Genomic DNA, 24,770 nt, shown 5'->3' with positions numbered 1-24,770 from the left:
TCCTCGTTGACCCAGACTTTCGCTACCGACAAATCCTCTCCCCTGCTGGCCTACAACCGGAGGGACCCTATTAGTATCTCCAGCTGCCCTACTAGTGTACCATATATAATTCTTATGATACAGGTGGTATTAATTATCTCCTGCGTAATATTCTCATGGACTTACGCTCTTGACCTATTCATGCACATTCTTCGCCTTACAAGCGCAACTCTCAATCTTGATAAGTAAAGTAATGTAAGATAATCTTCGTGCTGCTAATAAATATTCTTCTAAACAGTATTTGTTGTAAAGCCGTGTTATTGTGGAGGTGTTCATCTCATATACATGTGTACTGTATGGCCAGTAGTAATGTACATAACTCAGTAGTGGTTTAATGATACCATACTTATTCAATACAGTCAGGGAATTGTACCCCTCAGTTACACTAGTAATAGACACAATATTTCTGACACTGAGAATACATTCATTGAGGTCCATAGATGTTCCTAGATACCAAGAATATGCAAATAGCCCTTGTAGACATGGAGCAATATTCCATTTACCTAGGTATACATTTTATGCAGATTTTCACCTGGGGTGGAACAGGTTTTAAACGCTAGACAAGCGTGTATTTATTTACAAACGTAAAAATATACAATACAAAATACAGAGCACTACAACAGCGACGGTGGAAGTGTGGTGTATGCAGGTCGGGGCCTGAGTTAATGAAGTGTGTGTTAACCCGGAATATGAAAAATATGTAGTGGAATAGGTTGCTTCAGCCACGCCGGGGCGAAACAATAACGGATCCCCGAGGGGATAACGCGAGGGACTTGGCGAGGCAGGGGAGAAAATAACACGGGAATATAACGGGCGGATGAACGTGACGAGTGTCCGAGACGGCGTCCTTCAAACTAGACGGAAGAGAAAAGAGACACGATATTAGTTGACCAGTAAACATTTACCCACGCTGGAGCATCGGCGTATTTAGACCACTATCAGTAGGGCACGTGCCCTACTGATGATCATCTGTGCCCCACTGATAAAAAAAAAAAAAAAAAAAAATTTTAACAAATGTTTTTTATTTTCCTTTTTTTAACATGATCAAATGATCATTTAACATGATAAAATAATTATTATAATATTTTTTACTTCGCTTTGAAATATTATAGTGAAATATTTTGCACTGCATTTATCTTGTTGAAATCCTCCAACAGGCTCTTTTTTGTAAGTTGACTGGTTTGCACACCAATAATACAGTGCAATAATAGAATAGTAGAATAGATAGTAAAATTATGCAATAGAATGGCCAGAGTAAAATAGTGCTACAGTACAATCAACAGCGGGGTGTATTAGATGGCTATGGTGAAGATGTACATTTTTAGCTTATTTCTGAAAATATTAAGAGATCTAGCTTCCCTAATGTCCATAGGTAGTGTGTTCCATAACTTTGGTGCATAGTTAGCAAAGGCTGCATCCCCGATTTTCTTTAGACTGTGGCTTGGAACCTTCAATAGACCAGTAGTAGATGATCGCAATGTTTATACTTTGTATATAAGGAGGAGGACCTTGAAATCAATTCTAAATGTTACCAGAAGCCAGTGTAGGTTACTTACTTGTAACTTCGGGTTTGATCCAAGGAGTAAGTTGCCCCATATTGCTCTGTAACATTTCTCTTTTTGTTATAGGACCGACTAGTAGGATTTCAGTTTTGCCCTCATTTAATTTTAGGAAGTTGTTCATCATCCATTTGTTTATTGCTAAGAGACAATCAAGAAAAGGAGTTTATAGCTGTGTGATCATTTGGTTCAGCGGAGATGTACAATTGTGTGTCATCTGCGTAACTATGGAAACATACATTGTGCTTTCTAATGATGTCTCCTCAATGTTCAATGCAATGTTCAATGCAAGTAAAGCACTTTAAACTTTAAGTATGACTAAATGCTTTCTTGACTATATATATAGTAACTGTTCCAAAATGCATAGATTTCTATGTATTTTAGGGGTTTGGGTGGCTAGCTCTTTTTAATATAAATGTCAGATTGTTTTATTTATTTCTTGACTATATATATAGTAACTGTTCCAAAATGCATAGATTTCTATGCATTTCAGGAGTTTGGGGGGCTGGCTCCCCAAAATAATTAAATAACATAACCCTAACCTAACCCTAAAACCGAAATAAAGTAAAAAAAAAAATAGTTACAAAATCCACCCATTTTCGCCCACAAACCGGCCAAAACCGGCCATATTTTTTTCGTGGTCGCGCTATGCGCTCCCGCTTCATAGTTTTTGGTGCCCTTCTGTGCCCTACTGAAGTGCTGGGTCTAGATACACCCCTGCGCTGGAGGGGAGAGAAGAACCAAGGTTAGGATAAACAAACATAGGCATTGAACACGCGCATCAAACAACACAGGTTAGGTAACAGAATATTGAATGAACAATACAACGAGAACTAAGCTAGACAAAATAGTCAAGAGGTAAATATTTAACAAACCTACTGTTCCTACAGAACGAACTTGCATCGACTGCTGGGCTGGTCAGGCTTTTATAGTCCGGGAAGAGGCAGCATTGATTGATCATCAGAACCAGCCGTGAGACGGGAACGTCTAGAGAGACGTGCACCTCGAGGTTGAGTAACCGTGCCACGCGTCCTCAGGGGGGAGCCAACAGGCTGCGGTCCCTGCTCAGATACAGTCCTCACAACAAGAACTAAATAAATGTGCGGAGAAACGGCTTAGTAAGGCAGCCTCAGTGCACAAGCGAAATTAATCGTTCCAGCAAAGTAGGCTTCTATTATTCTAATGACTTTTTTTATTAGGTATTATGTGTAAGTCCCACTGTAGAACATGACATATTAGTAGGGCTGTCTTAAATACTTTGAAGCTTCGAAGCGTCGTTCGATGGCACAAGCTTCGAACATTAAAAAAAAATCGAAGTAAAAAAAAATAATAATAATAATAATTCAAAAAAAATATTCAAACTTTTTTTTACTTTGATTTTTGTGTGTGTGTGTGTGTGTGTGTGTGTGTGTGTGTGTGTGTGTGTGTGTGTGTGTGTGTGTGTGTGTGTGTGTGTGTGTGTGTGTGTGTGTGTGTGTGTGTGTGTGTGTGTGTGTGTGTGTGCGCATGGGGCCATTGGGTGGGGCCGGGCGACAAATACACTGGAGGAAAGTAACCCAGCTCAGCACTGCCCAAATTATATCATCACTATTGCCTGTTTGAAGGATATCATCCTCAAACACATATACACCTACACAGGGCCGCCTGGGAGAAATGCGAGGCCCTGTGCGAGATTTAACGCGAGCCCCCCCCCCCCCCCCCCCCCCCCCAAAGGTTAAAAAAAAATAAAAAAATTATATATATATATATATGTATATATATATATATATATTTTTTTTTCATACAGTCAACATATTCTTAAATAATAGCGCTGCCCGAGGCGGGGCATGATACAGTCAACATATAGCAAAAGAGAGAGCGAGAGAGCTCCCGTTCTACAGTCAATATACAGTGTACAGAGAGAGAGAGAGAGAGACACATTGGAAAGAAATTGAAATGCTATTTGGCCCTAAACAGAGAGTACACAGTGGCAGAATACCTGAGCACTGTGACTGAAGATCCTTGACTATACAGACTCAGCGAGCACAGCCTAGCCATCGAGAAAGGCCGCCATAGGCAGACTGTGTGTGTTAGAAAGAGAGAGAGAGAGAGAGAGAGCATGTGTGTTAGAGAGAGAGCATGTATGAGAGAGAGAGAGAGAGAGAGAGAGAGAGAGAGAGAGAGAGAGAGAGAGAGAGAGAGAGAGAGAGAGAGCATGTGTGTGTGTTAGAGAGAGAGCATGTATGAGAGATCAAAAAGGACAAAGATCAACACTTAAATCCAAAGAGAAGAGGGTCTATAGAGAAACCAAAGCAGCAAGGAGCCAATGGCCGACATCAGCTAAATAGGCTAGCCAGGTACTGTGACACACACAGCTTTGGCCAACGGCCCAACGCTACCCAAGCTACACAAACGACCAAGACATTCACACACAGCACATGTCGTATCTCCAAATGTTGTGAAGTAGCATATGTTTTGCCTGGAAAAAAACATCGTTATTAACAAAACATTCGGGAGGGGAAGGAAGGAAGAGTGGGGTAAGGCGCTATATAAATTTGATTTATTATTATTATTATTATTATTAATGTCATGACATTTTCATTAATCTTACCTGCACCAAGGAACGCAGGGCGAAAGGCCGTAACACAGGTCTCCACGTTGACGAAAGGCCTCTCGCTGTCGGGACAAAATAAGCTGCTGCCAGAGCCTTGTCATGGTGCAGGCCCGACTACATCTTCTGTCAAAGATGATGTCGTAGTCAGAGTGCCAGAACCCCCTGCTATTCTCACAGCTAATGTCAATGGTCGTAGCACAAGCTAACAGCTAACTCAAGGCTAACTGATAGCATCAAACGAACGTTCCCAGCCGAGCGCAGCCGGCAGTTAACGTCGAAGCTAAACAGCTAACTGGCTAACAGTTAGCTCAATCAGGCACCTGGCTGTATGTAGCCGCATAGCTTGCTTCTGCGTTAGCTAATGGTTAGCACAAGCTAACAGCTAATTAGCTAACAGCTGATTGAGCTAACTGTTAGCCAGTTAGCTGTTTAGCTTCGACGTTAACTGCCGGCTGCGCTCGGCTGGGAACGTTCGTTTGATGCTATCAGTTAGCCTTGAGTTAGCTGTTAGCTTGCGCTAACCATTAGCTAACGCAGAAGCAAGCTATGCGGCTACATACAGCCAGGTGCTGACACCAGGCACACACCGTTAGCTACTAGTAGTACTATTAGCTAGTCAACCAGTTTGGCTCCAGAGAGAGAGAGAGAGAGATAGGTCCACGGCGGGAATATAATAATAGCTTGACTCACCATAACGCAGTATCAATGCCAATGGTAAAGTTGGAAGGAGACTTTCTTGGCCCACGGTGTAATTTCTTCTGATCCATGCTGCTTTTGAAAAGACATCCACTGGCTCCTCTGAATAGCGCTGAATTATCTACCTCGTGTGTCTTCTTCTTCTTCTATTTGGTGTATTACGGCAGACGGGAGAAGAGCCCGGGCCGGAAACACTATCCTAAAATCTGTAGAGCAGCAAAGCAGCAGAAACCGGAAAACTGCAGTCTGCAGAGGCGCAGAGGCAGGAACAAGTCAGACACATTCTACAAACGTGTCTAATGTGAAATATATAAGCATATAAGCAAAACTATATTTTAGGTCTGTGATGAAAAAGGGTCTCGCGGGAAGGGGGGCATCGCAAAAAAGAAAAAAAAAAAAAAAAAAAATTATTATTATTAATTTTTTTTTTTTTTTTTTTTTTTTTTTTTTTTGCGAGGCCCCCCTTCCCGTGAGGCCCTGTGCGACCGCACTTCTCGCACACCCCCTGAGGAGGCCCTGCACCTACATGCCTTGTAGAATTCCACACATAAGAAAGAAAGATACTAGGATGAATAAACAAAATAGGAAATAAAATGTAGAAATGCATGCAATACATAAATAAATATGAATCTCCATATATGAAATAGAACATTTAGATAAGGTGCTACTGAGATGTTTTGGTGAGTTCTTTGTTTTTTTGTGGAAGTAGCCCTTCTTAAAAATGCATGAACATTCACTGATAATTGGTCTGTAGTGGAGTCTACAAGGTCTACATTGCCGGACCATGTAGAATCCGGACCTTGTAGACTGACATAATGCTGTGCATAGTTTAGTCTACACAGGCCATATTTCAAATAATCTAAATCTTACTTCATTCATCTAAAACATTCTTGATTTGGGGAATTGGTAGTTCCCATGAAATCTGAAGTTGTTCAAACGACAACAGCGATCCACCTTGAATTAAATCACACAGCCAAGTGAAACCTTGTTGGCTGCGTCACAGTCATGAAAGGGGCTACTTAATTCATTAATCCAATCCACTTTATTTATAGAGCACATTTAAAAACAACAAAGTTTACCAAAGTGCTGTACAAGTCCCACAACATAAGATAAAAAGAAGAAAAAAAATTATATAAAAAAAAAAGAAAAGAAAATTGACGCTTCGAATTAAAATCGAAGCTCGGCCCCGAAGCTTCGATTGCCAAAAAAAGCTTCGAAGGTCAGCCCTACATATTAGCATGACATCTCATTTAGTAATGTCAATACAGAACGACTGCACGATTGGCTTTGACAATCCAATATATAAACACGACAATATAAAGGTGAGACATAAACACGACAATCACGTCAATGATTACAAGACAAAAATGGTTAGCCTTCCTATGTCTGCAGCTGGTGTGAGCTGGGTAGAGTAGTTTTATGAAATTTAGACATCCATCGAAAGCCCTGGTCTCCTCTTTCTTAGGACTACAATGATTTCATGACGGCTTCCAGTCCTCGCCTCTAAATCATCTGGTTCTCGAGGCAATGCGCTGAGATTTTTATAAGCTCATATTTCACTAATAACACTTCAAATCATTGCTAAACAAACGTAGTGAAAATAATACATTGTTGCTGCTGTTTTGATAGGGTTAGGGTAATCTTGGCTACCTTTGAAAAAGAAACACAACATCACTTAATATGGACTGTATTGATCTATTTGTGACGTGAAATAAATCTCGGCTCGGTACGATCGGGCTTAAGAGGTAAAGGTTATGGAATCACCAAAATCAATATGTTTCTTCCTGGGTCGTGAATGTGCACAGCAAATTTGAAGATTCAAATAAAAGCAGTTTGAGATACACTAATTGTACAAATGAAAGTCTGGCCTGATGGTGGCACTAAAGAAGACGTCATGACATGGGGTCACTAAAATCAATAGAATTGATCCTCTAGGGGTCATGAATGTGCACAGCACATTTTACAAGAATTTGAATGAAAGCTGTGAGATTTTAAAATAGAATATTTGGCCTGATGGTGGCGCTAGATCTGCCATGGCAGGAGGAGTAAATCCATAATATCCACGACATTGTCATATCCCTAATATCTCGACACAATAGATATAATTACCCCTTTTTTGTATTTAGAGTATGCAAAATATGTTGGTATTGTAATGGTTCATTTTATTTGCATTTTGTAACAGCAGGGTATTTTAGGTGTGATATGATTAGTTGGTAACTGGTTGACCAAGGTGCTGCAGTTCTGGCAGTCAAGACATGCGGTGTGGATGTGTCTCTCCCCACCTTTTTATTTATTTATTTTGCCAATTTAGTTATTGCCTGGTTCAACCAGTTCAATCCATTACAGTTTGTAAATAACTAGAATACAATGCTTGTCATAATGGCAATAAGAACCCAAGGCCTTATGGTATGTTCTTGGGGATTAAGATCATGTGACTTGATTTCACAAGAGATGAAAAGTGAAAAGTATAAACGATTCTCAGTTCTGTTCTGTTTGGTTGTGGAGGGAGAGACATCACAGAAAGGTAAGTTATTTATTTTCATATATTCCTGCACAAAACAACATACTGTATGGTGTGCCATGCATAAAAAATATATGCTTCTTTACAGCAACTGCAGAAACGTGTCTCAGCATGGCCAATTCATCTGCAGTGACGTCTATTATTCTGTCTGCATACAGTGAAATGGAGAAAATGAAGCCCACATATTTTAGTATTTTCTTTTTTTTATACATCACCATTATTGCTGAAAATGTACTTTTAATCACAGTGATTTGTGTTGAAAAGTCATTGCATGAGCCAATGTATTTCTTGGTGTGTAACTTGGCAGCAAATGGCCTCTATGGAGGCACTGCTCTATTGCCAGCCATACTGAGTAATATCTTATCACATTCATATGAGATCTCTCTAGCTCGCTGTCAAACACAGATCTATGCTCTACATACTTATGTAATTATTGAATTTACAATTATAGCAGCAATGAGTTATGATAGGTATGTGGCCATATGCCATCCACTGCAGTATCATGCTATTGTATCATTGACTAAAGTCTATAAACTTATTGCATTTACTTGGCTTTACCCCTTGGTAACATTTCTTATCTATTACTCATCAAGTCTTCGTCTGCAGTTTTGTGGGAAAACTATAGCGAAATTATACTGTGTTAATTATTCACTAGTAAAACTGTCCTGCACAGATACATTTGCTCAAAACATATTAGGTTTACTACTAGTTTTTTTATATGTAATTCCACAGCTAATCATGATCGTTTACTCATATGCACATATTCTGAGGATATGTATATTGTCATCCAAAGATGCCAAGCTCAAAGCCCTCCGAACCTGCACTCCACACCTGTTTGGATTAATGAATTATTCTGTGGGGTGCTTATTTGAATTAATACAAAGTCGATTTGACATGAGTTATTTACCTTACCAAACACAGACATTCATGTCTCTGTACTTTTTGATAATCCCTCCCATTCTTAATCCAGCAATTTATGGTCTAAGTATTCAATCCATAAGAAAACCACTATTTAGAATGTTCCAATGTAAGAAGAGTAAGCTAACACCAATTTAGTAGACACTCTTGAATGTTTAAGAGATATTCATAGCATTACTGATTTGTTTGACAATGTAATGTGATCATAATAATACACTTTATTTGTATAGCACTTTTCATATAATAATTGCAGCCCAAAGTGCTTCATAGCAGTGATGCAGTAATGATTTGTAAAATGATGCCATCCAAAGAATAGTAAACCCTTAGCCCAGAAATATCTGTACAGCGCATATTAAAATGTGGGGAATTGAGCGATTGGCGCGCAGAATATAATACTGCAGAGATTAGAGAATCTCACAGATTTTTTAAATAGATGTATGTCCATAAAATGTATTAAAATGATTGTAATATATTTCATATGGATTATGATCGATTTCTGACATTAAAATATATAAAATAAAAGCAATTCATAACGTGTACATTTACATAAATTAGCATAACACAGACAGAGTAAATTAGTGCAGTACAATAAAATTGTTCTCATCTACAGTATAACAATCACAGTCTGGATACAATTAATCCAAACAGCAGAGTATATTAAAAGGCTATGGTGAAGAGGTTTTTAGCTTACTTTTGAAAATATTTAGTGATCTAGCCTCCCTAATGTCCATAGTGTTCCATAGCTTTGGAATTTGTGATGGCTGTATCCCTGTATTTTCTTTTGCCTGTGGTTGGGAACCTTCAATAAACCAGTAGTAGATGATTGTAATAGGGGGCACATAGTTGAATACACATAGAATTGGTGTGGGATTACAGGGATGATAGAGGATAAGAATGACAGGGGTGATAGGAGAGAGCAAGGGGGGAAATTACAGGGATGATAGAGAGCAAGGGCAAAATGTACAGGGATGATAGAGGGTAAAGACAGGAATGACAGGGATGATAGACGGTGAGGCCAGGAATGACAGTGATGATAGAGCAGGGGTGGCCAACCCGCGGCTCGCGAGCCGCATGTGGCTCTTTGCCCGTCAATGTGTGGCTCTTCCATCCATAAAAATATATATATTATTATTATACTTTTTTTTTTTTTTTATGGCAATTTGCATGTTCTTGGTATCTGAATCTAGGGACATCTATGGATCTCAGGGAATGTATTCCCAGTGTCCGAAATAGTGTGTATGTTACTAGGCTTGAGTAAATTGTAATGAACCAAAGGAGAATATCAATTATATTTAAAAAATATTTTTTATCTTTGACTGTGAATAACACCATGCAAAAATTTACCAGACCTGAAAAATCTAAGCAAATGAATAAAGGGAAGATGATTAAACAGGTTTTGTAGATACAGTACTGAATTCTGCCATCTTTTATATAATGTACATTTCTCCACCATTTTTCATCATATTGCAACACCGTTTTTTGCTAGACGTTCACAGAAAGGTAGAGAAACTAACTGCGTTCTGTTTTATGGCAATAACGTCCAGGTTTGTGGGAGATCATCCCAAAAAATAAGAGAAATTAAAAAGTAAATCCAGAAGTCAGATGATTGACATGGGCTGGCGTGAACTGGGTAGGGTCGTTTTTCTAAATTCGAAAGCCCAGAGTCTCTTCCTTCAAAAGACTACACTCACTTTTGGCTGCTCCACTTCCTCCTGTCAATATGCGCCGGTTTCTGACTCAATGCCCTGAGATTTCTATAATCTTATATTTCACTAATAACAGTTAAAATCATTGATAAACAAACATAATGCTGAACATATACACTTTTACTGTATATTTCGGGCATAAGAGGTTAACCCTGTGAGGCCCAAATTAAAAAGACATTAGCAACTTCAGAGGGTGACATATAAACACATTTACTATCAAATAGCATTGTGAGACTGAACAACAGGACCAATTGACTATACATGTGCTTAAACATTTTTAAATAAACATTTACAGACTTTTTTTTTTTAAATGGCTAAACATGATTTTGTAATTTTGCAACCGTGGGTCTCACAGGGTACTTTTAACCCTGTGAGGCCCAAATCAAAAAGACATTAGCAACTACAGAGGCCAGAGGGTGAGACCTATAAACACATGAAGGGTGCCGTGACTGAAAATAAAGGTTGAGAAACGCTGGTATATGGTGTGGATCTTTGTGGTACCACAGTAATTTTTGTGGCTCTTAATCTCTGACTGGTTGGCCACCCCTGTGATAGAGGGTAAGGGGAGGACATATGTCACTGAGCTACCAGGCTGTCACAAGAATCCTGTTATTAATTGATCATTATGCCTAAAGACTGTATTGTTAAGACTGATGCCTTTATAACCAGAGCATTCACAGATCATCTACATCTCTTGCTTAATATTGTGATACCCACATCAAGCACCAGGTTCCCCTAGGCCAGGGCCGAAACAGCTTATGTAAATTGGTATGTGTATTATTTAAAGTGCTGGAGGCAAATGCTTTTTAGGGGTATTGAGGGGTGCAAATATGTTGTATGCCCAGCTCATAAATGATTGATAATGCTTCAAAATGACAAATCATCTCCTATCTCTTGCTCACTATTGTGATAGCTCATCAAATAAAAATGTCACCCAGATGAAAAGGACAATAGACTCTATTCTATTTTAACAGTTTTAATCCTGAAATGTCCTGATTGAGTCAGTTGTGTTAATGATGTTGTGGGTTTGACTCTCCCTCATGACTGGGGTCACATGTCTCTCTCACACCTGTCCTATATTTCTGCTATTTGCAGCATATAATAAAGCAGTAATGCCATAAAACAACAAGAACATTTTCAACACTCAATACAGTTGTATTTGAATAATTTTTAGTTTTCAAGTGCTTCTTCCATTAAACTTTTTTTTATTATTAATATCAGCATCTTGATACATATGGCAGTCTTGACAAATCAACAAGGATGAGTGTGTCGGAATAGGTTTCACATCTGGCAACGGGAAGTATTTTGGGGGAATTCATTTCCAGCATTCTCCACTGACTTTCATGTAGTCCTTTGCGTAGTTGTGGTACACCTTTTTATGGGGGCAACCACAGTTTCAAATGATGGCACAGAGACTACTGCAAGGTGCTGTAGATATTTAAATATATATACTGTATATATAATAATAATTATAATAAAATAAATGATAGAAAAAAAGAATTAAGAAGAAATGTGACATGCAATTTGAAACTGTGTTTTGACAACTGCCCCACAATTTAATGAGTGAAATCTTACCTCAGCCAGTCTCCCAGTTCAACGGGAGAGGGGAAAAGGTGTATAACTTAGAAATGTTACATTTAGATATTAAATGTTACATTTAGATATTAACCTAAACAGCTTCAAATTAAGCCTATATATACTATATAGAATTCACTCAGATTTGATGACATTTTTATTGAAATGTTAAAATATTCAAGCATTCAGAAAATATAAATATAACCCCATACAACAGTATACTGCCAGTCATTGTTACTGTATTTTACACTGCCCATGACTATTTTCACTGTTTTTACAAACCATAAAACAAAAAGTCTACAAAACCAAAAATAATATTGAAATTGCAGCACAACAAAAAATAATTGAGGGAAATACCCTCCCTGCAATATTCCACCTCAGTTATGTCCTTTCATTTATTTAACTTTATTGACACTTACTGTATTTGATGTACCACCATTCACATGATTTCCATAGTTTTTTGTGGCTTAACATATTGTACATAAAAGAGAACACCAAGCCAGGAAGCACTACAAAAATAGCCATCATTCTATTGAGTGAAAAACGTCTTGTAGTGGTTTACACTTTAAATAATCCCCAGGGCCAGAGGCACATAATCAGAGCTACATGTGTTTTCTGTGCTTTGAGTGTTTACTGTATATGTTCTGTGCATTGCATCATGGTTTGTAAAACTGTTGAGTTACACTTGTATACTTACTTCAGAAACAAACTTCATTACATTATATCAAACATTTGTTGAATTTTTTTATCCTGTGGCCTTTTTTGTCTCCTTTTGCCCACTTATTTGTGTTGGAATCAGGACTTAAAAGCGATAGTTATGAACTCATGGCGGCCCGTGACACGTGAATTGGGAGGGGCGCGGGGGGGGGGGGGGGGGGGGGGTTGAGGGGGTTGATAGGCGCAATCTTTTTTTATCATAGCAGTTGTGCAATACCGCATTTTCCCAGGCGGTGGCGCCATTTCTCCATGTAAACGGCCGAGAACACAATGGGTCTCATTCCCGAACGGATTTACGACCAAACATTTCCTCTTAGGCAGATTTCTGCCCATTTAAGACATTAGGGCTGGTAGCGCGATTCCCCAAATTTTCCTGAGGTCAGATTTGAGCGTGGCTGAGAGCAGATTTAAGAGTGCTGAGGAGCACACTTATGATTGATTGACTAATTGAAAATTGTATTAACTTGACAGACTGTGTTCTCATAGTGATTCCTTCATGTCAACGCTACAGGCCTCCTTGGAATTAATTACTTAATCATAATTAAAATAAATATGACAATATTTGGACGATAAGAAATTACGCATTTGATGTCGGAAAAATAAATAATATGGATTCATCTGATCACAGGGCAGCTGGATTAATGATATCTGAACCAGATATTTTGGACAAATGTATAATTACTTTAATTACTCAGATATTCAAACACAATTATGCAATTATTGTGAAATGATTGAAAATAATAATTATTTAATGCCTTCTGTGGAATTTGTATTTCTTATTTGTTACATATTATCTGTTTTAACCTGTTCCACACAATGTGAAAATCCGCATAAAATATATACCTAGGTAAATGGAATATTGCTCCACTTCTACAAGGGCTATTTGCATATTATTGTTATCTAGGTACATCTATGGACCTCAGGGAATGTATTCACAGTGTCAGAAATATTGTTTCTATTACTAGGATTGCTTAAATTGTGATGAAACAAAGGAGAATATGAATTATGATTTTTCTTTGCATCTTTGACAGTGAATAACACCATGATAATTGTAACTGAGGGGTACAATTCCCTGACTGTATTGATAAGTATGGTATCATTAAACCACTACTGAGTTATGTACATTACTACTGGCCATACAGTACACAGGTATATGAGATGAACATCCACACAATAACACGGCTTAACAAGGAAAGTACTGTTTGTAATATTTATTATAAGAGCATCAAGATTATCTTACATTTATTAAGAATTAGAGTTGCGCTTGTAAGGCGAAGAATGTGCATGAATAGGTCAAGAGCGTAAGTCCATGAGCATATTACGAAGGGGATAATTAATACCACCTGTAGCATAAGAATTATATAAGGCACACTCGTAGGTCAGCTGGAGACACTAAGGGGGTTCCCTCCGGTTGTAAGCCAGCAGGGGAGAGGAATGTTCGGGAGCAAAAGTCTGGATCAACGAGGAATCAATAAGCTCCAGCTACGGGAGGCGGTACATATACTCCCCTCGATCGGCAGACAAAGCAGCAGCTATAATCCAAGTATGCGGGACAGCATGGATGAAAGCCAGCCAGCCTCTTCTTAGAGACGGGCTCGAGTGATGCTCCTCACGGGTTGATCCCACACAGCAGCGGGGTAGACGGTTCTCTGCTCCAGCCGCCACAGTACCAAAGCAATAATCCAGCCGGAAAAGGCTCTGCATTCACCGGTGTAGATTCTCCTGTGCACGGTACTTCACATTTAACTAGGTCGAACTTGACGTTATTTCACTAAGCTCTGACACTTTTACTATCCTATTCGCACGCGGTTATAAGTGCTCTATTTAGACGCAAGGTTGCTCACTTCACTTGGTCGTTGACTCGTGATGAAGGCTTCAACTTGTTGGGTTAACTCGTTTGAGGGTAACTAACTGCTGTATCCACCTGCAACGTATTTATACGTAAGGTGAATAATCTAGTGCCAACCTCAGTTCTGTCTCGTATTACTGCGCAAACCTGGGCATGTTGAGACAAGCCTTAGCGGTGACTTTGAACTAGACATTGGGGGTATGGCCGTGGCGCCTAGGGGGTCGCTGTCCAATAGGAGAACAAATATTATGGTCTGGCCTGTACCAGGTAAAGGGATATTCCGTGTATATGTACAAAGAATATACAAGGGATATCAGACGATATACAAATATTATACATGGGATCTCAAGCAATAAATATATATATTCGGTTTAATCTGACCCTTTGTAACAGCCGCCTCCTAATTAGTCCGCACCTAATTAGATAAGCAGAGACAGATTAACCGTCTTGTCCACTACTCAGTGTCCGTTGTGAGGAGTAGGGCAATTCACAAAGTCAGTGGGTCATGGTCGTCATTAAGAGAGTCGGGGAGCCTTGGCAACTCTATCAGCCTCGCCACGGGTCGGGTGTATGTCCGTCCCTGGACGAGCACTTCTGCCGCTCTGACCTTTCCGTCGGCACCAGTGATCACTTTGCTTACGCGGCCGGCCGGCCACGCAGCTCGGGGTAGTGACTGGTCTATGATCACGACGACTGTGTCCACTTTTAAATTGTGGAGGTCAGCTACGTCTGGAGCGCAGCTGAGGGGGGTGGAGTTCGGAACTCCCTCTTGTGCTCACGGTTCTCTCACAGGCCTCTCGCCTAGTGTCAATAGCCTCTCAACGGGCTGTACGAGAGAGTGGCCGGTGTCGCTCACCTTTGTGTGTAGGCAGCGTGTAGACGTGGGTTGACTGTCAAGTCCGTAGAGGGGGCCCTGGAGCGTCCACCCCAGTCGGGTCTGAACCGCGACTGGGCATCCTTTGGGTCCGATGTGGGCCGCCTCAATTGGGAGAATGAGGTCCGTGTGGTCGGAGCCGATGAGCAGGGTCGGTGTGGCGCCGTCGATAAGCGGTATAGGTAGTTGACGTAGGTGCACATACTTCGCCATCAGCTGTGGGATGGGGTAGGTGTACTGCGACAGGCCTATGTCGTGGCTGGTGAAGACGTTGGTAATACTATACTGCTTCTCGGGCTGGTCCACCGCTGCTATCTTAAAGGAGACATTTTCACCCTTTATGGTCTTCTGGTCTCTTCTGATGGTGCGTATTGTCATTGTTCCTTTAGCACCCCGCAGACCCAGCTGGGCTGCGGCGGAAGCGAGGAGGAGAGTCTTTTCGGACCCATCGTCTAGGACGGCGTAAGTGTCCAGGACCTTGTCCTCGTAGCTCAGGAGCACTCTGACCACTTTGATGAGCACTCGGGGGGTCCCGCTATGCTGGTCTATATGGAGCACTCCTGTTGGCCGGTTGCCTTGGATCTTCTGGGGTGGTGCCGACTCGCGGTCGTCCGAGTAGCACCGTGACTCCCAGTGTCTGCTGTAGCAGTCGGGACACCAGGGGGCGGTCTGGTTGATCTTCGGTACTGGTGCCACCGCCTCGGCCTGGTACATTACCGCGACGGGCCCACTTTGTTGTCCTGGCGGACGCCTGTTGATGTCATGCAGGACCTCCAAGTGGGCGCCGCCGCACCTGCTGCACTTCTTCTTCAAACGGCACTCAGCTGCCATATGGCTGCGCGCGCAGCGGAAGCAGCGGCGGTGGTCTTTGATCCACTGACTCACCTCGTCCGTGGTCAGCTTCTTGAAATCGTCACATTGATACAGCCGATGTTCCCCTTCACAGTACTGGCATTCAATCTTCCACTCCTCTTTCGTCGAGGGGGTGTTGTGGTTCTTGTGCTGCGGTACTGATTCGGCTTGGTGCATAACGGTCACCGACCGGCGGTTATCATTTGATCCCCGAGGTCCTGGTCTTGGGCTTGGTCCACTCCACACGAACGTGTCCAGTCGTAGGCTGCTGACTTCTCTCGCGAGGAAGTCAGATAAGTCTAGGAGGGATGCCTCTGGGCCGTTGGGGTCGTGGTGGTCTCTCTGCCGCCGAAAACGCTCTTGTCGGGCGGGAGGGAGCTTCTCTAATATCCTTTCTACATTAGAGTTAGCGTACAGTTCATATATCCCTTTTTCCTTTTGGGACCCCAGCATCCCTACCAGGGACTGTACCTTGATAGAGAGGTCATCCAATGCTCTGTTGTCTCTGGCTGGGGGGAGGCGGTCGATATCTCTTATTTCCTGTATCACGTAGTCCCATATGCGTCCATAGCGCTGGTCGAGGGCTACTAGAGCCGCGGTGTATGGGGTACTTGAGTTGGAATATGCCAGCGCTATATTATGCGCTCTGGGCACCTTCAGGTGCTTGAGGAGGATAGCATATTTGTACGTCTCATCGGGGACGTCGGACATCATAGTCTCTAAGCACATCCGTAGCTCCGTGTACTGTACTCTGTCCTCGCGTGTAAAATCCGGGAACGTCGGTGTGCCAAGGTACGATGCCATGGATGGCTGGCACATCGGTGAGCGTTGGGGAAGAGGCCTCCTGGGCGAGTCTCCCCGTACGTGTTGTCGTGGGTTGGTACTTGGTGGGTACCAGGGGCCGGGTACCCAGGTGCTGTTCCTCGGTGCTGACGGTGCGTCAAACTCACCCGTGAGTTGAGTCGGGGGTTTGTAGCGCAGTGCCTCGGGGCTGACGTCTGGGCTGTACTGGGCCTCCTGGTCCAGAGTACGTTGCTGCTGGTCGGGGCTGTACTGGGCCTCCTGGTCCAGAGTACGTTGCTGCTGGTCGGCTTGACATTCCTCCTCCTCCTCTTCCTCTTCCTCTGCTAGGTCCTGGAGTCCTCTAGTCAGTCTCTCGGCGACGTAGGCCGGTTCTTCCCGGTTGCTGGGTCTCGTATGGACCGGTCGGGGAGGGGGTTCGGAGACGTGGACAGGATCCTCCTGTTGGCGGGGTCCCGGGTCGCTTGGTCGGGTAGGGGAATGTGCCCTAGACCCTTGTCGTGATGATCTCCGGGAGCTCCGTGCGGAGAGAGGGGGTGTCGCCATGGCGATCAATTGTTCTACCATCTGCGCCTGCAGCCGGTCGCGCTCTGCTTCGCGCTGGGCATGGGCGGCGTCGCGCTGTGCTTCGCGGTGGGCATTGGCGGCGTCGCGCTGTGCATTGGCGGTGGCGTGCTGCGCATCGGCGTGGCCTCTTTCAATGTTCTCTTCCGTCTGAAGGCGTCTGGTCTCCAGTCTTATGCGGTCGTCTTCACTCCTTTGTTGCGCCTGGAAGCGCTCTCGCTCGGTTGCAGCGTGTTCGCGCTCACTGAGGGCTTGCGCTTGGAGTTGCGCGTGAAAGCGCTCTCGTTGGTCTGCAGCTTGTTCGCGCTCGCTCGTCTGTTGCGCTTGGAGTCGATCACGTTCACCCTGAAGTCGATCGCGTTCGGTGGAGGCTGCCAGGGTGGCGATGAATGCCTGCGCCAGCATCTTGTCCGCTTCGCTGGGGGAAGACACCGACGGAGGTGATCGGCTTCTGGCAGTGCTCGTTGGAGATCTGTTCTCTGGGCGCGCCTCGAGGTCCGTCTCCTGGGCGCGCTTCTCTTCTGGTAGTGGGTCGGGTTCTGTCCCCGGAGCGCTTTCTTTATCCTGGAGCTCTCCGGGGACTATTCCGTTGACGTTGTCGGGGGGTAAAGTCATGTCATGTCCCTCCTGGTCCCCCCCGTGAGCTTGGTCAGTTACGTTAGAACCCACTAGGGTCTCTACTGGCAGGGTCGCCTGGTCGGTAGGGTTTGACATACTTTTACTATCCGCTTTTTCCGCGTTTAACGTCTGTATAAAGCTAGGTAGTAGACTGGCAGCGTAGTCCTCTAGGTAAGGAGGTGGCTGCCGTCTGCGCTGCGGGCGTTCTAGCTTAGGAGAGCCGTTTGTGGAGTGTTCACCGCTGGCCATGTCAATATTAATATTATATTAATATTACGCGAATTACCCTCCGGCTCGAAGGACCAATTGTAACTCGTAGGTCAGCTGGAGATACTAAGGGGGTTCCCTCCGGTTGTAAGCCAGCAGGGGAGAGGAATGTTCGGGAGCAAAAGTCTGGATCAACGAGGAATCAATAAGCTCCAGCTACGGGAGGCGGTACATATACTCCCCTCGATCGACAGACAAAGCAGCAGCTATAATCCAAGTATGCGGGACAGCATGGATGAAAGCCAGCCAGCCTCTTCTTAGAGACGGGCTCGAGTGATGCTCCTCACGGGTTGATCCCACACAGCAGCGGGGTAGACGGTTCTCTGCTCCAGCCGCCACAGTACCAAAGCAATAATCCAGCCGGAAAAGGCTCTGCATTCACCGGTGTAGATTCTCCTGTGCACGGTACTTCACATTTAACTAGGTCGAACTTGACGTTATTTCACTAAGCTCTGACACTTTTACTATCCTATTCGCACGCGGTTCTAAGTGCTCTATTTAGACGCAAGGTTGCTCACTTCACTTGGTCGTTGACTCGTGATGAAGGCTTCAACTTGTTGGGTTAACTCGTTTGAGGGTAACTAACTGCTGTATCCACCTGCAACGTATTTATACGTAAGGTGAATAATCTAGTGCCAACCTCAGTTCTGTCTCGTATTACTGCGCAAACCTGGGCATGTTGAGACAAGCCTTAGCGGTGACTTTGAACTAGACATTGGGGGTATGGCCGTGGCGCCTAGGGGGTCGCTGTCCAATAGGAGAACGAATATTATGGTCTGGCCTGTACCAGGTAAAGGGATATTCCGTGTATATGTACAAAGAATATACAAGGGATATCAGACGATATACAAATATTATACATGGGATCTCAAGCAATAAATATATATATTCGGTTTAATCTGACCCTTTGTAACAATAATAATGACCAAACTTAAAAAACTGATCTCGTTTAGTACCCTCTTGAGATCATGTGTACAAAACATCTAAGGAAATTAATAAAGGGAAGATGATAAAACCCAAGGTTCTGTAGATACAGTACTGAATTCTCCCATCCGGACCAATGCAATTTGAAATATTATTATAGAATATAGAATATGATGCTTATACATTACCTTATTATAGCCAATTTGCACATTTATATATATATACATATATTATCTTTCAAATGCCCGAGTTCAATTTGGATTTAGAAGCAGGCGTGCATAAGAACAGATAATGATATCTACTGTAATCTAGTGTACTTTTTTATTTTCCCCACAGTGCAACCGTTTTGAAACAAATTTCAGATTGAATTGTTCCTACATACTAACAATAGGGAGGAGAAACTAACTGTGTTTCAATATTTGTCAAAAACGTTACCTTTTGTGGCTTATTATCGCGAATCATAACAGTTATTGATATGATTCATTCAGAACGCTGAACTTTGAACCCCCACAGTATGTGACAGGAATGTAGTTCGGAAAAATTCCGCCGTTTCCGCCTTGGAATATAGTTCAGAAAAACGAAAACTTAAAACTATCTAATGGCACTTTTAACCTATTTCTAAACTAACTTATTGATGATAATATACATTCTACATGCTTTTGTGACATGTCAGTGATGTTAATACTTGAAAACGTTTGATGAAAAAATCGCAAAGAATATGTCATTTTGGGGTCAGTACCGACCCTAAGGGGTGGAACAGGTATACAATGGGACAGACCTTTGTTTGATATAAACCTGCATTCCTTCGAATATATCATTAATCAATTAAACTTATATTGAAATACACTATATAGCCTATATAGCAAAACAGAGTCCATTCTCTTCGGTTCAAATAACAAACTCAGCAAGACCGACGGCTTCTCAGTTACAGTGGGTGACAATATTGTCACAAGGAAAGATGAAATTACCTACCTGGGTTCCATCCTAGAGGCTAATCTTTCCTGTGACAAAATTTCATTTCATTTCAAACCTTTATTTATACTCGTGAAAGCACTGAGGTTTCCCTCATTTACAGTGATGACGAGTTAACAAAGGACACAAATATCATAACAGTTATTAATTACAATGAATTACAATTACTACAATGATGGATTAAAAACAATTACATGATTCAGTACATAGGTCAAGTGCAATGCCTTTAAACTCCATGAATGACGGGAATGCTCCGAGCTTTAGAGTCTGTTGCAGGGTATTCCATGTGTATGGAGCATCGTAGGAGAAGGCAGACTTTCCAAGCTCAGACCGAACTCGAGGCACCCTGAGCACAAGCCGATCATTCGAACGAGTTTGGTAGGTGACAGCACTCCGTCGCAACGAGAGAGATGGCCAGCCTACCCTCTCATACAAAAGACAATGGTGGTGAGTATCATATTTGTCACCCGTAATAAATCTTAGGGCGGAGTGGTAGGCAGAATCCAAAGGCCTTAATGTAGACGCAGACGCATGCCTGTAAATGACATCACCATAGTCCAATATTGACAAAAAAACAGCCTGTACAATTCTTTTCCTACAGAACATAGGAAAACTAGCGTGGTTACGGTACAAGAAACCAATCTTTTGCCGTAATTTTGTAGCTAGGTTATCTATATGGAATTTAAAAGAAAGTTCTGTATCGTAATGGGCTCCGCTCGGCATCACTACTACTACTGCACAGTACCTCGCTCGTGCACACACACTGAATAAAGATTCCACAAGTGTACCTTTATATCCCAATATTCGTCTGACCACACCCCTATCAGCTTACCTACATAAGCAGGGGTGGGGCCACATACTCACCTCCTTCTTCGCTTTCACCACAAGGAAGTGCCTTCGGTAGATCCCCACTTGACGATGTTGTTAGTAGGAGAAAGTTGGAAAACAAGGGATACGTTGACATAATATCTTTATTTTCTCTCTCACTATATTCGAGAAAATACGGCGATATTGTCTTCGTACTGGAGTGTCTGGAAGATGATGATCATTCTACACCTCCGCCGTTTTTTTCGTATTGGGAGTTCACGCCGCTACATGCCTCCCAACTGCAGTCCTCCTTGCTGCGGCTGGATGGGGTAAAACCCTCCAGCGACACAGCTGGACTGTAGGACACACCGCTGTTGTGAGAAGCGGTGGGTTCCAGGTTTGGTGAGTAATGTTTGCTTGCAAGCACCACTTGTCTGTTAGTGCTATGGGGGCTAGCTGACGATGTTTACGAAAACCGGCCCCAGATTAGGGTCCTTTGTTCAGCCTTTTAGGCGACAGCGGAGGATCTTGGTTTGAAGCCCATTATAGCAACTAGTGGGCCACGACCAGTAGAACTGGTGATCCCAGGATCTCTGGACGCGTGGGTACTTCTCTGTCACCGTATAGGCCCCGTCTTTCATATGCAAATGAGAGTATACCCTAAACAAGGAAATGTGGGCATGGATGTTCGTTATCGGAAAATCCATGTTCAAGTCGGCTACAGCCCAGATGGGACTTGTGCTGGCTCCGCCGGATGTATGGTAAAATCACCGTTGTAAAACTGTGTTAACATCTCGTTTCTCTTCTCTCTTAAAAGGTGAGGAGGGTTTCAGAATGGCGGCCTGTCTGAGTGTGGCTTGTTATATCGTTGTGTACAAGTTCAGGTGATAGCTGCTTAGCTTGCGTGCTAGTTGTGGCCTACCTGTTAGCCAGTCAGCTGTTAGCTGCAGGCGCTAGCCTGTTGTGTCACTAGGCTAGGTAACGTTAGCTTGCTGCTATCGGCCGAGAGCGGCCGTTAGCTTAATCCTACACTGTTGAACGTTCTGAGACTATAACATGCTTTAAACACTCTGACTACGACGTCATCTTTGACAGAGGATGTTAGTCGAACCTACCCTGAGGCCGGCCGGCGAGGACTGCGTCAACAAGGGGAACCGTAGCGGCGGGATGGAGCGGCGACGCTGCCCATGTCGACAACACAGGAAGGCTGTGTTTACTATCGGTGCCTTGTTAGAGACTGCAGTTTCGCTTGATCTGCGCTCACGGTAGGAAGGGTCTTGACCAGACCTTGAACACTTCTTCTTTCTTTCCCTTCTAAATGTTTTGTAAATAACGATGTTTTCCAAAACGAGTGTTGCTGCACTACATTTAGGATACGACGCAAGTTATGTGTGGATTGTCTTGTCACTGGTCTCCATGCAAATCGGGTTGTTTGTTACAGATGTGAAAATGATCTGGTTTGTTGTGTTGAGAAAACATCATGTGTGTTCATGTACCGTGTACTCACACCTAAGGGGGTTAAACTAACCTATAAAGCTATGCTTAGTGATATATGAGTGAAGAATGAATTCTTTTCTCAGCCTGTAATGACAATGAACAGTGTGTTCACATATTTACAGGTTTACCTGTTCAACTGGCCGTATTAAGGGTAAAGTAGGAGGGGTGTTTTCCCCCCGGTTCCCTGGGGACTTCTTCACCCTCCTCTCAGACATGTTGTTACAATATATTTTGTCACTGTGTGGTGGGATACGATGTAACCCTTAGCTTGATTGCTGGGGTTGTGCTAGAACTGCTTGAGGAACTGTATTTTCCTAAAAGAAAAGATTGTTTGGTCACTTTTCGTGTGTGCTTAGCAAGGCCTGTGGCCGATACTAATCGAGAATTATGTATTCTCTCATTATGAAAAACGGCGTTCCTCTGTAGAGTGTTTTTGCCATTTTTTGTAGGTGATACTGGGTTGTGTGTGTCGTGTGACCTACAACTGGGTTGGGTTGGCCACAGAAGCACATGTGTAAGTCTGGTACCGGGGCTCTTAAGGGGGCCCTCTCTATTCTGTGTTTTTTCCTTAGTAAAAATCAGATAGCAGGTTAGCACATGCGCTGTGTGAAGCTGTTGGACGCTTCATGGAGCTGACTATGACTGTGTCATACTCTTTTTTGTCATTACATCGTATCATGGGTGTGGGGTCGTAAAGGGGTGAACTGGTAATCCTTTTCTCCCCTTCTTTGATGGTCAGGGGTTAAAACCTCCTGTCCTTCAAGGTTCCTGTCACGTTGCTGTTCGGCACGTTACAGGGTAAGAGGGGGGGGGGGGGGGGGGAGTTTCCTGGTCCCACGCCCTGGAATATTGGGCGTGTGCACCGCAGAAATTCCCCCGCCATAGAGTACGTCACTGTGCGCGTCTCTGTTGGTAGGACTTCCGTGAGCTGTTCGGGTCCATATGATGGATCTGTTTCAGGGAGTGGTCAGGGCTCCTCCTCACGAAGCTCCTATTCGGGCCTTCTGTGAGTTAGGACTCTCCTTCCATGTGAGGGAGCCTCCTCAGAGTGCAGAGCCTCCTCCTCAGATTGTCAAGGTGAGTAGAACTTCAAAAAGGAGTCCTGCTCTATTGTGTGTGTATTCGATTCAATTCGATTATTGAGTCTGTATGGGTTCAGTGCCTCCTCCCCGGAGGGCCCTAAAACCAAAATGTTACATGGCTCAAGGTTGCAATATATTCTTTTCAATCTGTACAGCTCGCGTGGGAAGTCTCTCTGGGGATTTCCGTCTCCTCCCTATGGGAGGGTGGTGGGATGTAAAAATGTAAAAAAAAATTACCCCCGGCTGTGTAGACTGGGATACATGCTGTTGGTGCTTCCTTCTTTTCTATTAAAAAAGAGTTGGAGTTAGGAAGCATCACACCCCTCTTGTCGTTCCCCTGGGCGCCTTGGGGATTCAATGACAGGTCTAAATAGCCTGTTCATTGATGTGGTTGTGTCCCGACGCACGCATGGTGCTAGCTCGTGTGTTCTGTTGGAGATCAGGCGAATGACTGGCACGCCTTGGTTGCTTGAGGTTAAAACAGCGTTTTTATAAAGCAACTGGGATGGAGGTTTTTCCTCTTCCGACGACCTGTGTTGGTTGTCGACGGATTCTCGTTCATATCTGGGGGATGATGACGGAATGGATCTGAACATATGTAGAGGGGTCTCACGCCCTGGGGGTGGGCCACCGGGCGCGGTTCGCACTGAATGTCTGGGTGGCGCCTTCTTTTCATGTTTAAGATCAACACGCATATCTGCCCCTTCTCCTGGAGTAGGCATGTCGGCGTGGTTAGGGCACGGGACTGGTTCTGGTCACGCTGGTCTGGATCAGTTAAACCCGTTGTCCGCCGGGGATGCAGATCTGCTGTTCTGGTACCCTGAGGGACTTGGGCTTTTTTCAGGGGGAAAAATGCCAGGTCGGTCCGGGTGTCACAGGGTTAAGCGCTATGGAGACCCTGGTTGGGTACATTGCCAACCTGTACACGCTCGATCTCGTCAGATCTCGGCCGCTACGCAGGTTGGTCCTGGTTAGTGCTTGGTTGGGAGACCGCCTGGGAATACCAAGTACGGTGTGCTTGGGGCTGGTTCTCCATTCTTTTCGCTCCTCTCTCACGCATGGCGAAGAGGGGCCTGTTGGGGTGGTCTTTGACCTCCTCTGGTGACCCTGTGCTTCCCGTATCGCCGGGCCCGGTCCGAAGTAATGTTTCGTCGACCCATAGGCCTGGTGTAACTGAGGGGTACAATTCCCTGACTGTATTGATAAGTATGGTATCATTAAACCACTACCGCTTTATGTACTTTAACTACTGGCCACACAGTACATGATATAGATATGATGAACACTTTCCCACCATGAAACCAAGTCCACACAAATGTATAAGTCGAATATTTAATAT

The 24,770-nt window shown here is 43.5% G+C and overlaps 1 protein-coding gene across 1 annotated transcript in view; it reads left to right on the top strand.

Moving 5' to 3' along the window:
* Nucleotides 1–7,579: 7,579 nt before the first annotated feature.
* Nucleotides 7,580–24,770, top strand: part of LOC311233463 (olfactory receptor 52Z1P-like) — a gene marked incomplete at both ends in the record, with an annotated part of 31,917 nt that continues 14,726 nt past the window's right edge. The window contains one exon of the mRNA XM_084320430.1: nt 7,580–8,444. Coding sequence (XP_084176556.1) covers nt 7,580–8,444 — 865 coding nt within the window. The remainder of the gene's footprint in view (nt 8,445–24,770) is intronic.

Source organism: Notolepis coatsorum (genome assembly GCF_963971535.1).
Source record: "Notolepis coatsorum genome assembly, chromosome: 8".
NCBI classification, from domain to species: Eukaryota; Metazoa; Chordata; class Actinopteri; order Aulopiformes; family Paralepididae; genus Notolepis; species Notolepis coatsorum.
Note: the sequence above shows the minus strand (reverse complement) of the source record. Positions and strands in the feature narration are given on the sequence as shown.